This window comes from Schistocerca gregaria, chromosome 1 (genome assembly GCF_023897955.1).
Source record: "Schistocerca gregaria isolate iqSchGreg1 chromosome 1, iqSchGreg1.2, whole genome shotgun sequence".
NCBI lineage: Eukaryota > Metazoa > Arthropoda > Insecta > Orthoptera > Acrididae > Schistocerca > Schistocerca gregaria.
In genome coordinates this window covers 253230971-253245063 of record NC_064920.1, presented here as the reverse complement: position 1 = coordinate 253245063, position 14093 = coordinate 253230971, and the positions used below count along the sequence as shown (strand labels likewise).

The 14093-nt window shown below is 42.2% G+C and overlaps 1 protein-coding gene across 2 annotated transcripts in view; it reads right to left on the bottom strand.

The window, feature by feature from the left end:
• The window catches only part of LOC126339265 (nitric oxide synthase, salivary gland), a 1479392-nt gene that overhangs the window by 179029 nt on the left and 1286270 nt on the right, over window positions 1–14093 (bottom strand). For both annotated transcript variants that reach the window (XM_050001617.1, XM_050001616.1), the window contains exon 8: window positions 5961–6062. In XM_050001617.1, coding sequence (XP_049857574.1) covers window positions 5961–6062 — 102 coding nt within the window. The remainder of the gene's footprint in view (window positions 1–5960; window positions 6063–14093) is intronic.

Sequence of the window (14093 nt, the reverse complement as noted above, 5' to 3'; positions counted from 1 at the left end):
CCATAATTTTTTGAGGAACTCTAAATAATTTCACCCTTCATTCGCTCTGAGTTTGTGGGGCCTGGGAACTGCTTCTCTAGCTTGGGGCGGTGTACTTATCGTGACTTAGGTAAAATGACATCAATTCGATGGCTCTTCTGGGAAGGTGATAAATGAAGCTATCGTCTTTCACTCTGGTATGGAAAGAGATAGAGCTCACTGTCTTCGGAAGTGGTCTTTATTACCATAACTGAAGTTGGATTGGATTGTTTGGGAAAAGAGACCAAACAGCGAGGTCATCGGTCTCATCGGATTAGGGAAGGACGGGGAAGGAAGTCGGCCGTGACCTTTCAAAGGAACCATACCAGCGCTTGCCTGGAGCGATTTACGGAAAACCTAAATCAGGATGGCAGGACGTGGGATTGAACCGTCGTCCTCCCGAATGCGAGCCCAGTGTGCTAACCAGTGCGCCACCTCGCTAGGTAACTGAAGTTGGAATAATTGTACTGCCAATTTAATTTTCTTCAAGCGAGTCGGTTCGTTTCCTATCTTTCTCTAGTCCTAAATAGCGCTCTGCCCCTAATAACGTCAACTGGCCTTGCGGTTTTCGTGGGAACCGTCCATGTGTTTGCCTTGAGCGATTTAACAACAGCGAGTCGCATGGGTGTAACAACGCTTCAGGTTAGACTACCCTCTAGCAATGCAGGCTGCACGTGGCAGCGTAATCGCCAGGCGGACGATAACGTTAGGAATTCGGACGGACTACGGCAGAGGTCGTAAGCATACAAGAAGCTATGTGGAACAAATAGAACGAAGTTTCATATTACCTCACAAAACGGGGTAGCGCTCCGCGACTTGACGATAGTTCTGTCGGGGCTCACCTACTGAGGAGCATCGCCCTGGTCGTTGAAGAAATCCCATCGCACTCTAACGGTGAGTTCGACGGGATACAAATAAGGGAAAGCGCAAGACATCGCTAGGCCGGGAAAAAGATAATAATATTCACTAATTTCGACTTAGTCTGTAAGCGGGGAATTGGCACATGCCAGGAATATTTGTTCAGGGCAGACAACTAATAAAAACTAAAATAGCCTTGAATAATAAAATCTTGCAGAAAGTTATACATTTTAAATATCTAGGATGCGGCATCACTTATAACAATGGCAGAAGTGGCCGTGCGGTTCTAGGCGCTGCAGTCTGGAACCGCGAGACCGCTACGGTGGGAGGTTCGAATCCTGCCTCGGGCATGGATGTGTGTGTTGTCCTTAGGTTAGTTAGATTTAACTAGTTCTAAGTTCTAGGGGACTAATGACAGCAGAAGTTGAGTGCCATAGTGCTCAGAGCCATGTGCCTTATAACAATGATATGGACCAAAATTAAATAAATTGACTTGCATATGTGGAACGGTGCAGAATAAAGCCATGAAAGAATCCCAGACGAAGTATTATAACACAACAGAAGTAGGAGAAGAAGGATATTAGTGTTTAACGCCCCGTCGACAACGAGGTCATTAGAGACGGAGCATAAGCTCGGATTAGGGAAGGATAGGGAAGGAAATCGGCCGTGCCCTTTCGAAGGAACCATCTCGGTATTTGCCTGAAGCGATTTAGGGAAATCACGGAAGACCTAAATCAGGACGGCCGGACGCGAGTTTGAACCGTCTTCCTCCCGAATGCAAGTCCAGTGTGCTATCCAACAGCAGTACCAAACCCTACCAATGGAAGTGAGACTTGAGTGACAACAAGGCACTAAGAAAGTAGAAAACACGCTCAAGAAATGAGGATTTCTAAGACAGTTGAAGAATGTACGAAGGAAGATCGTAAAAGAAATGAGGCTGTAAGGAAAAATTTAGGAATATACAGCGTGGTTCAAAGATCGTGACCGGGCCAAATATCTCACGAAATAAGCGTCAAACGAAAAAACTGCAAAGAACGAAACTTGTATAGCTTGAAGGGGGAAACCAGATGGCGCTATGGTTGGCCCGATAGATGGCGCTGCCATAGCTCAAACGGATATCAACTTTGTTTTTCTAAATAGGAATCCCCATTTTTTATTACATATTCGTGTAGTACGTAAAGAAATATGAATGTTTTAGTTGGACCACTTTTTTCGCTTTGTGATGGATGGCTCTGTAATAGTCACAAACATATGGCTCAGAGTTTTAGACGAACAGTTGGTAACAGGTAGGTTTTCTATATTAAAATATAGAACGTAGGTACGTTTGAACAGTTTATTTCGGTTGTTCCAATGTGATACATGTACCTTTGTGAACTTATCATTTATGAGAACGCATGCTGTTACAACGAGATTACCTGTAAACACCACATTAATGCTATAAATACTCAAAATGATGTCCGTCATCCTCAATGCATTTGGCAATGCGTGTAACGACATTCCTCTCAAAAGCGAATAGTTTGCATTCCGTAATGTTCGCACAAGCATTGACAAACCGCTGACGTATGTTGTCAAGGGGTTGTTGGTGGATCACGATAGCAAATATCCTGTAACTTTCCCCACAGAAAGAAATCCGTCGATGTCAGATCCGGTGACCGTGCGGGCCATACTTTGGTGCTTCGACGACCAATCCACCTGTCATGAAATATGCTATTCAATACCGTTTCAACCGCACGCGAGCTATGTGCCGAGCATCCATCATGTTGGATGTACACTGCCATTCTGTCACTCAGTGAAACATCTTGTATTAACATCGGTAGAACATTACGCAGGAAATCAGCATACATTGCACCATTTAGATTGCCGTCGATAAAATGGGGGCCAATTATCATTCCTCCCATAATGCCGCACCATACATTAACCCGCCAAGGGCGCTGATGTTCCACTTGTTGCAGCCATCGTGGATTTACCGTTGCCCAATAGTGCATATTATGCCGGGTTACATTACCGCTGTTGGTGAATGACGCTTCATCGCTAAATAGAACGCGTGCAAAAAATCTGTCATCGTCCCGTAATTTCTCTTGTGCTCAGTGGCAGAACTGTACACGACGTTCAAAGTCGTCGCCATGCATTTCCTGCTGCGTAGAAATATGGTACGCGTGCAATCGATGTTGATGTAGCATTCTCAACACCGACGTTTTTGAGATTCCAGATTCTCTCGCAATTTGTCTGCTACTGATGTGCGGATTAGCCGCGACAGCAGCTAAAACACCTACTTTGGCATCATCATTTGTGCAGGTCGTGGTGGGCGTTTCACATGTGGCTGAACACTTCCTGTTTCCTTAAATAACGTAACTATCCAGCGAACGGTCCGGACACTTGGATGATGTCGTCCAGGATACCGAGCAGCATACATAGCACACGCCCGTTGGGCATTTTGATCACAATAGCCATACATTAAAACGATATCGACCTTTTCCGCAATTGGTAAACGGTCCATTTTAACACGGGTAATGTATCACGAAGCAAACACCGTCCGCACTGCCGGTATGTTACGCGATGCCACGTACTTATACGTTTATGAGAATTACAGCCCATCTAAAACAGAGCGAAAAAAGTGGTCCAACTAAAACATTCATATTTTTAACGTACTACACGAATATGTAATAAAAAATGGGGGTTCCTATTTTAAAAAACGTAGTTGATGTCCGTTTTTCCTATGGCAGCGCCATCTGACGGGCCAGCCATAGCGCCATATGGTTTCTCACTTCAAACTATTCGAGTTTCTTTCTTTGTAGTATTTTCTTTTGATGCTTATTTCGTCAGATATTTGGCCCGGTCACTATCAGTGGACCACCCTGTATAACCTAAACCAAAAATATAAAGGAAAATCGGAGAAAATGGAAGGAACATGAATGAGTGAAGAAAGTTTCGCGGTAAAGGCTCCCAATTATTAATTTATATACGTGAAGTAAAGAAGATGAATAAATCAGTTTTCTACACACAGACATTTTCAGTTATTTCAATAGTTGTGATATTTATCTGTGGGCGTGCCTGATACTGTTTGTTGGGAGTAGCGTTCCTGGTGCCACTCACATATCAGCGGCACGTCCTAGGCTGTTGTCAAGGTACAGAAATCACAGCACCCATCCCAATTGGCAATGAAGTTACAAAATTGAGGGACACCGCCTAAAATCTAAATCTAAATGGGTGAAAGTGGATTTGAAGCCTCGTCCTCCACTAAGTGCAAACGGAGTCTTCCTACTTGCTTGTGCAAGGTATCACAAACCTTTAGATTAATAATTTGTAAACAAGTTAAAGGAACATAAAGTGAGTACTTTGAAAGAAGAAACAGTCATAAATGGATATGCAGTGTTTCGTACTAATTTTGTCCAAATGGAGACAGTAAAATGAATGGAAATAGGCAGCTGAAGCCATGAAGATGAAACTGTCCTTCGAAATGTACGTTAACGAACAAAATGCGATACTGAAGAGATAGTAGGCAAACTTGCTTATTTTCCATTTAGTTTTCCTTCACACAAAGACCTCACGCAGTATAGCAACAATTTAGGTTCATAGCAACTGTTCGAAGTCTCAATGCAACGTAACTCAATGTCAGATCATTTGGCATCTTTCCTCGCACACGTTGTGTAACTGACACTGCCACGATGCTCTCCGGACTGTATTCTTCGGTGTGTGCATTTGAGGTGACAGATTACGGGTGATTGTCGACGAATCTTCTTCACACGATACAACGGAACAAATTCTACTTGCGCAATTTTTTCGTGGAGAACATTCACCGGCTCTCTGTGACTTGAACGGTCAAGTCTCTCTTAAGTTCCTGTCCATAGCAACACCTTTCTCCACCTTAGGATGTCGCCTGTTGGCGAAACGTTTCTCTCTGGATTAGTTTGGCTTTCTAACAACTAATTCCCGCTGGACCAGCGTGTCTGCAAATTCTTGTAACGAGTGGCTCAATTTTCCATCGTGAGTTGTGAAATGCAAGGGGTAGTTAATTCCACCGTGAACATATCACAAACGATGATGTTTTTTCTTTTTTTAAGGTGGCCCCTCGAAAGCCGGTGCGGAAAGGAGTTATTTCTTACGAAACGTAAGAACTATGTAAACACGTACCTCATATGCATTGTTCATTCCAGACATAGTAGCGTATAAAGAATTATATTCCGAGCAATAATTCCTTAGGTTAAAATTATTATTATTTGTACTGAAATCCAAATTTCTGTCGCCCCTGGGAGCCGTTAGATAGGCAACGCACAACTGAAACTGATGGCCCAATGAAAGCTTAGTAATACACAGAATGAGGCACCTAAACCGGGTCAGCCCAAAATATATCCGTGATGAACGAATATATAGAGGTGTAGTTTTCACCAAATTATAGCGTTCGCAAGTTCGTAGCAATTACGCAAGTTGAATGTGCACGAACAAGTGTCAGTGTTGAACTTTTCAAAATACGGTAATCGCAAATGACTCGCACTAGAATCTTGCAACAAACACCACTGACGTTCAAATTTACTCCACTTTTACTCTGTTAATGTCAGTAGGCACTGTCCCAATTAGAAAAAAGTATGCCTGTACTGAAAATACCCTTCCTCAGTATTATTACAATGTGTTTATTGGCTAACAGTGAGAGCCCCTAAGTAACATTCCACTTCTTGAAAACCGTACACCAATAGCACTTTCCATCTCCGCAATAATTGCGGTACAGGTTTACGTGTTTTACCCAGTATGCGATAAAAATCACTTGCGAACGTAAGGAAATTTGCAATATCGTCCGCCGAAACTTGGCTAAAATCGCACCTCAGTATACTTATTCATTCTGGATACTTTGGGGTGGCCTGTCATAGCTACCTCACCCTAAGACAGCACTTTCTCCAAGGCTGAGGACTGGTTAGATGCCCATCGCAAAAAAGAAATCCTTAGTCTTTTTCTCCACTGTCGCTAAAATCTGCAGACTGTGCACTTGTTGAGTGGCACAAATTACCACTTGGTCACTTCGTCACCTGTAGGTACCATGGTGTGCGCCCACCGTTTTCTGCGTGCAGTAAGGTCACGTGTGGGCAACTAACCTGGAAGCTGTGCAGAACGGCGACGTTGGCCTCGACGAGCGCCTTGTCCTTCCACAGCGTCACCGGCGTACGGGTGTCGAGGCCCATCTTCACCGCGAATGTCTGAAACAAACGTTGTATTTGTCAGAAACGGTGCAAAATGTAATGGCTACCAAGCCAAGTGGATTTGACACAAACACCTGAGAAAATTCAATTGAGCTTTACGTCACGTGTTAAAAATTCTCGGAACTTCGGTCAGGCAATCGTCATAGTATTTATGAGTGAAAGTTTCGGGACTAGTACACCGGGTAGATAAATACGTCGTCTTAGGTTGCAAGAGATGTTTGGCATCTCCTACAGAGGCAACCCTAAAACACACTTTCTGACAAAAAAGTAAAGTACCCAGTAGACATAATGGAATGTCGAAGTAACACACCATCGGCGGGTATGGTGAATCATTAGAGTTGCAATTCTCTGTGAGAGCCAGAAAAGCCATCAGAATGAATTATTGAATTTTTTCATAGTGAGAATACAGAAGGGTGAGTTGTTTTAATTGTTAAAAAGCGTTAAAAAGCCTTGGTCTTACAAAATAGTTTTTTAATTCAAGACAACCGGTTTCAACAGTCGTAGCCGTCATCTTCAGATCTTACACATTTTTTTGTAGTAAAACATGTTCATTTTACCTCATGCAAAATATGTCAAGTGGAAAAACGCAGTACTTTATAGACTTTTGTCATCGTTGAAATATTTGAAAACATACAATATCTTGTCCAAAACGGCATGTCCATATACACTATGTTGGTTCAAATGGCTCTGAGCACTATGGGACTGAACTTCTGAGGTCATCAGTGTTCTAGAACTTAGAACTACTTAAACCTAACTAACCTAAGGACATCACACACATCCATGGCCAAGGCGGGATTCGAACCTGCGACCGTAGCGGTCGCGCGGTTCCAGACTGTAGTGCCTAGAACCGCTCGGCCACCATGGCCGGCATATACACTATGTGATCAAAGGTATCCGGAAACTCCCAAAAAATACGTTTTTCGTAATAGGTGCATTGTCCTGCCACCCACTGCCAGGTACTCCATATCAGCGACCTCAGTATTCATTCGAAATCGTAAGAGAGTAGAATGGGGCGCTCCGCGGAACTCACCGACTTCGAACGTACTCAGGTGATTGGGTGCCATCATCCCTAGGTCCACTGTTTTCGATGTGATAGTGAAGTGGAAACATGAAGGGAGACGCAGAGCACGAAACCGTACAGGCCGACTTCGTCTGTAGACTGACAGACCCGGCAGACAGTTGAAGAGGGTCGTAATGCGTGATAAGCACACGTATTTCCAGACCATCACATATCAATTCCAAACTGCATCAGGGTCCATTGCAAGTACTATGACAGTTAGGCGGGAGGTGGAGACCATCACATATCAATTCCAAACTGCATCAGGATCCATTGCAAGTACTATGACAGTTAGGCGGGAGGTGAGAATATTTGGATTCATGGTCGAGCGGCTGCTCATAAGTCGCACATCACGCCGGTAAATGCCAAACGACGCCCCGCTTGGCATAAGGAGCGTAAACACTGGACAACTGAACAGTGGAAAAACGTTATGTGGTGTGACGAATCACGGTAGACGCTGTGGCGATCCGATGGCATGGTGTGGGTATGGCGAGTGCCCGGTGAACGTCATCTGCCAGTGCGTGTAGTGGCAACAGTAAAATTCGGAAGCGGTGGTGTTATGGTGTGGTCGTGTTTTTCATGGAGGGAGCTTGCACCCCTTGTTGTTTTGCGTGGCATTGCCACAGCAAAGGCCTACATTGATGTTTTAGGCACCTTTTTTCTTCTCACTGTTGAAGAGCAGTTATGGGATGGCGATTGAATCTTTCAACACGATCGAGCACCTGTTCATAATGCATGGCCTGTGGCGGAGTGGTTACATGACGATAACATTCCTGTAATGGACTGGTCTGCACAGTGTCCTGACCTGAATCCTATAGAACACCTCTGGGATATTTTGGAACGCTGACGTCGTGCCAGAACTCACCGGCAGAAGTCGGTACCCCTCCTCAGTGCAGCAATCCATGAAGAATGGGCTGCCATTCCACAAGAAACCTTCCATCATCTGATTGAACGTATGCCTGCGAGAGTGGCAGCTGTCATCAAGGCTAAGGGTGAGCCAAATACCATACTGAATTCCAGTATTACGGATGGAGGGTGCCACGAACTTGTAAGTCATGTGTCCGGTTACTTTTGATCACATAGTGTACATATCGTCAACAGATTCTTGTTTGCATGATGCAGATACGTACACAATAGCACATTTGTTAACATATACTGGGCACATACGTAATACACAGTGCAAATCCGATTTACATGGCCTACAACACTGTATAGTATGTATCCAGGACGTGTTAACAAATGTGCTACTGTGTATGTATTTGCATCATGTAACAAGAATCTGTGAGCGATATGTATATGGACATGGTCTTTTGGACAATATGCTGTGTGTTTTTAAATATTTTAGCTATGAGAAGCGCAACGGTACGTCACGGACAGCCTGTATGCTAATGGTATTGTAGTGGGTCGGGATTTAGTGGCAGTAGGTACCGACCGTCAGTGACAGAGGGGAGCAAAGGTCATTATTTTGTCAGGGATGGCGAGAGGGAAAGCGACACTTTGTGGTCGGTAGAGTGGGCTTTTTCCTTGGCTCAGAGGGTGAGGTGTGAGAGAAGCAGTGGTGGTTCCACTAACAGTCATTTATTGAGACATAAGACCCTTTAAACATACAGAGTAATACAATTTGTTTTAACTCGCTCAGTTCATTGCGGCAGATTCCAGCGACCGCTGATGCTGCGACGGCTCGTTTTTGCAGCGGCGCGTCGGAAGGCGTATTCTTCCATTCAGGAACGTACGCGTGATTCACTGCGACGGCCGCTCGGTATTTTCCTTGTGGATTAATAAGCGGCTACGGCGTGGAGCGGAGTGCTCCGTCCTGGACTCGAACCAGCGACCCTCAGGTTCGGCGTCTTCATGCGCAGGTCATCAGGCCTAGGTTCAAAAGTGATCCATTGGTGAGCCCACAGTCCCTCCGTCCTCACCAGCCACCTGGGTAAGTACCACACGAACTTCTTTCTGGTAACATTTGGGATGGCACCTTCTGCGTTGACCTGTTGGCGCGGTACCCTTATCTTCTTCTGTCGAGCAGCGTAGCGGCTAAATCGTTGTAGCGAAGTATAACGTTCGCTGACTAACCATCGGTCCTTTCTTCGAGCCTACGTTTCCTCATGTCCTCTTTCTCCCCTCCAACGACCTCTTCATGCATGTTTGTCGGAAGTGTTTATTCGATGTTTTCACCAACGTCGAGAAGTTTCTAGGGTGGCAACTGACTCTTTGTCGTAGTTCTATGCCCCTCACGTTGGACAGAAACGTGACCAATGTCACACACTTGCCGGCTTTCTTTGTTCGACTGCCGTCGCTTCCGAATATTGTGACTTAACATGTCAAAGTCTCTAAAATGTTTACTTAGCCTATAATAAGTCGTTGCATATTATCTGTTTCCAACAGCCATAAATAACACGTAATTATTATACAAAATTATTGTACACCCTACAATATTATGTCTCGATATGACAGTATCCCTACCCCATTTTTCAACAGGACGACGCTCGTCTACGCATGGAATGTTTATCTACGAGCTGTTTCCATGATTTTTAAATGAACACACAGCCATTTTACTGTATTGTTGTTTGTTTAATTATAAGCCAGGTTTCGGCATTTTATACGATTTTCAAGTGATTGAGTTTACGTCATTGACATGTATTGCAAAACATCAAGCTTAAAATTGTCCTGCTATGTATGTTAATGACATAATCACTTGAAAAGGCAATAAAAGCCCGAAACCTGAATCGTAATTGAATAAACAACAACAGTCACATGGCGGTGTGTTCCTTTAAAAAATATTGTGTGACTTTTGCTCAGCAACACCTAAAACTGTTTCCATGATGTACTCTCGTGGACAGGAAGATCTCCACGTTTGCTCATGCCAGAACCTGGGCGGGACGATCTCGGACATCCCATTGCGAATATCCTGGATATTAAGGAGCAGTTACAACATTTGTGGGACAGCTTGCCGCAGGAGGGGATACAATGGCTTCATGACACCCTTCGCTGCACAAAGTACTGTGCTTTACAGATCTCATGTAAGAAACTTCCCAGTCCTAATCAAAATCCAGAACAATTTTGTGAAATACTTAGAGACGATATAGATACCTAGCCGATATACGAATTTCTGAGTTTTCGCCTAATATTTACAGGATACAAGCAAGGTCTTGAAACTTGTTGAGTTAGACATTGATAACATTAAAATGTAAAAAAAGTCGTTTTTCGAAGCTAATATGTAGAAAACACAATGAGATACAGAACCTTTGAAAGATACTTTGACGACTAAGGCATTTTTGTAATCAACGGAAACAAAATGCGTTCAGAAATTTTCGAGTTATGGTGTAAGTTCGAAGCTGATTCTTGGAAGGGAAAGGTCACTCAGGAAGAAATTCTGCCTCAAATTAAAATTAAGAACAGATTTTTACATGAATAGAAATTATAAGATTTATCCCATATAGTAATTACAGATTTTTCTTACGTCTTTTTTGTTGGAGGTGGAGACTTTGAAACGTAAAGTTTCGGATGACAAATATTTTAAAGTATCAAATAATTTACTGTCGAAAATTATACGTGCAAGTAACGTCAGATTGAAGCAAAGAGTCGATCTCTAACGAGCATGTGAAGTTGCGACTGACAAACCACTTTTTCGGGAAAACTGATTTCATGGTTCGAAGTAAAGAACAGTTCTAAATATAGGCAAGGATCATAGTAGTCCACACTGTGAAATTCGTTGTCTAGCAGTCCATCTAACGAACACTAACTAATTTGCTTCCCGTAACAATCACTACAAAATTACATGTAAATGACCGGTCTCCAGTGTTAACTCATCATCAGATCACAAACGTAATTGATCACATTGAACGACGTGTGAACATCGGCCAGTCACGGAAATTGATTATGTTTGTAAGTATATTTATTCGCGCTGATGGTTAGTGAATACTGGAAACCAGTCATTGCAACAGCAACTGTAATCGATGATTTTCTTTGTGGTAGTAAAATGCTGAACATCACGAAATCCTTACTTCTTCTTAAACATGTTTTTTTAAATTAAATGTCGTATAAACTAAGAAAATAAAAAATATTGGTATTTTTAACTATTGAGTGTTCAGTTTGTGTTATATTTTCGGCACGGAATGAATACTCTGAAATGGATTAAAGTTATGAGTCGATCAAAAAACTCGATGTGAAGTACTGTTTTCCATAGATGAACAACGCTTCTATTCTCCAGTGGTAAGGCATCACCAGAGAAGTGTTAATACCTGCTACCAGGTGAATGTATAATTCTGGAAATATTAGGAGCAATTAAAAAGAAGTGGTATCTGTTACACAATACTAAGACATGTCGTTAGTGAGCTCATAAAAGAATAAAATATGACAGTTCGGTTGAGTTGATTACTGGGATTAACGCTAAAACTTAGAGATGAAAAACAACACATAACAAACGTTATCAGGTAATTTATGTCTGAAATTTGTTGTGTTATATATGTCTTGAAACAGTATGAAAAGTGAAAATGTATGTGCGGATTTCAAGTAATAGAAATAGCATTTTGTTAGTTTACTACAAAGTGAAAGTTATAAAAAACATGCAAAAAAGGCAATGAGACAAAAAGACACTGAAAACTGAACAGTTTCCCTTCACGATAAATATCACTTGAAATTATACAACCACTGAAACAGATTTGTTCCGGGAGTGGATAATCGTATGCACGAGACATTGTAGTACTGTCATGACGAAAACTCAGTTCAAATCCGCAAAAGGTACACCTAATAACATCACTCATTGTGAGATAATGGAAGATGTACAGCAATATTTTGGTGTATTTAACTGGTAAGGGTAAAATATTGTAATACATTTAAGCAGCTTCTTTTAAGTGTTCTGCTTCCAGTAGTTCAGTTTTCGGCGTTCTCCAGACAGCTAATGCAGTTACCAGCCTTAGGTTACATTACAAAATGATTATTGCCAATGAAGATCCTGACTTCCGTAATTTCGAACGTTTTCTGTTCTCAGTTTGTTTTGTTTAAGCCGAACGAAAATATTTTCGTTTCTGGTGATATCCCACTAACCTCTTGATCCCCTACTCTCTAAAAGCTCGAGATCTCATGTAGAGATGTCAATATTTTAAATTTTTAAATTCGGTCAGCAATTATATGCAATACTTAATATCAAACTTTTGTTGCCCCAAGAAGCCGTTAGATAGTTAACTGGGATTGGGTGTTTTTAGCTGCTCAAGAATGTAGGTATACTGCAGTTTTCTTTCTGAAGGTCGATTTTCTACAGACAGGAAGGGCGTCTTCATCTAGTTAATCTCCTGACTAATTCAATAAGCGTTCCTGTTTGGTGCTAATCTTTTTTGATAGCTACATACAAAAACATGCAACATAAGAATCTTTTCATGTTCTAATCTTTATGCGATGTTTGTTACAGAGCCCTTCATGGCTGCTGTAATAGCTGTCCCGGTAACCTGTCTTTCGTCCACCTGTCTGCTCTCTACAGACTTGTTTACTGCTCTATTCTTTTCAGTATCTCTTCATTTTGTGCTCAGTTTTATTACATCAACAGTCCTACTTTTCGTAAGTATCATTATTAAGCACATGTTGGAGGGTTCTTTCCATTCAGTTCACCGGAAGAGAGTGGGAAGAATGTTTACACTGCCCTAGGAAGCAGCGAGTTGAGTTTTTTCAGAATTCGTGTTACATCATCTTGTGAAACATACAAGCCCGTTATCAGTCTTTAAGCCGTCCCCTCCGTTACTCCAACGAAAAACAGATACCACACATTCAGCAATAGTCCATTATGTTCAAAACAAGTTTAAAAATGTCATATGGCCGATTATTTGTTTTATCGTAACTCAGGTGTCTCCAACGACATTCGCCCAAAGATATTCACCGTGGAGTGCGACATACAATCGCTGGACTAAGGTTCGAATTAGAAGAGAGGTGAGTCAGCATTGGTTGGTTAGTGGACTCTGGTTACACGAGACGAGACAGTGTTCGGACCCTGCGGATGCCGGTAAAGGGTACGTGGTGTGTCAAGGAAATCACACGGGTCGAGGGTCGCCATCACGGATGAAGGAGACGGGAAAGGACTGTCGACTACATTGGCCAGATATATGAGATGTCGACCTTGGAATTTTTTTTTTAGACACTCTGACCATTCGAGCAGGGGTTTCGGGTTAAAGTTTCGCTAAAGGAGGTGGTGATAGGCCTATTGATAAACGCAGTTTGACTGTATCACGTACTTGTTTATGTCAGAAGTGTTATGGGATATTGAGAAAGCTGTCGACGTAAACACTCTTGGAGAATGTTTTTCAAGGAACTATTGCGTTCTTTTTCACAACCTTCTATGTAATGGCACTTTGCTGTAACGTCGGCTGACTCTTATCTTGCTGTATATTGCTAGAGGTACATTGTTGATGTTGAGAGCAGACAGAGGGGGCATGAGCACTTTTTGGAAATGACCGGTCAGAGGTGAGGGTTACTGTAAGTAATTACTATGTTTGTTCGCCCCTGGTAGAATATAATGAAAGTTGTGGACGAACAAGAGAAGAATGGAAGAAGCAATGTATATAGTTGTAGAACTACTGTCAAGCAGCAACTTGTGTTTGCTTTAATGAAACCTTCTTCGAATAATTTTTCTCAGAATAAGTTTAAATTTTTTTGTAATACTACAAGGCTGAAAATTGTTTGGTGAGTTCAAAAAGCTAGGAAAATCTCAACACACAAGGTATTTAAATACTAATGCCTTTACGCACATAGAAATAGGCTTCATATTTTTGTCTGTGAAAATTTGTTAAAGGGTCTTGCCTGTAATTAAAATTTTTGTTGTCCAACAACTCAATCTCCTTCGGGAATGTGTATGTGTGTGTGTGTGTGTGTGTGTGCGTGTGTGTGTGTGTGTGTTGTCGTTAGCGTACCTTAGTTTAAGTTAGATTAAGTCTAGGGACCGAAGACCTCAGCAGTTTGGTCCCATAGGAACTTACCACGAATTT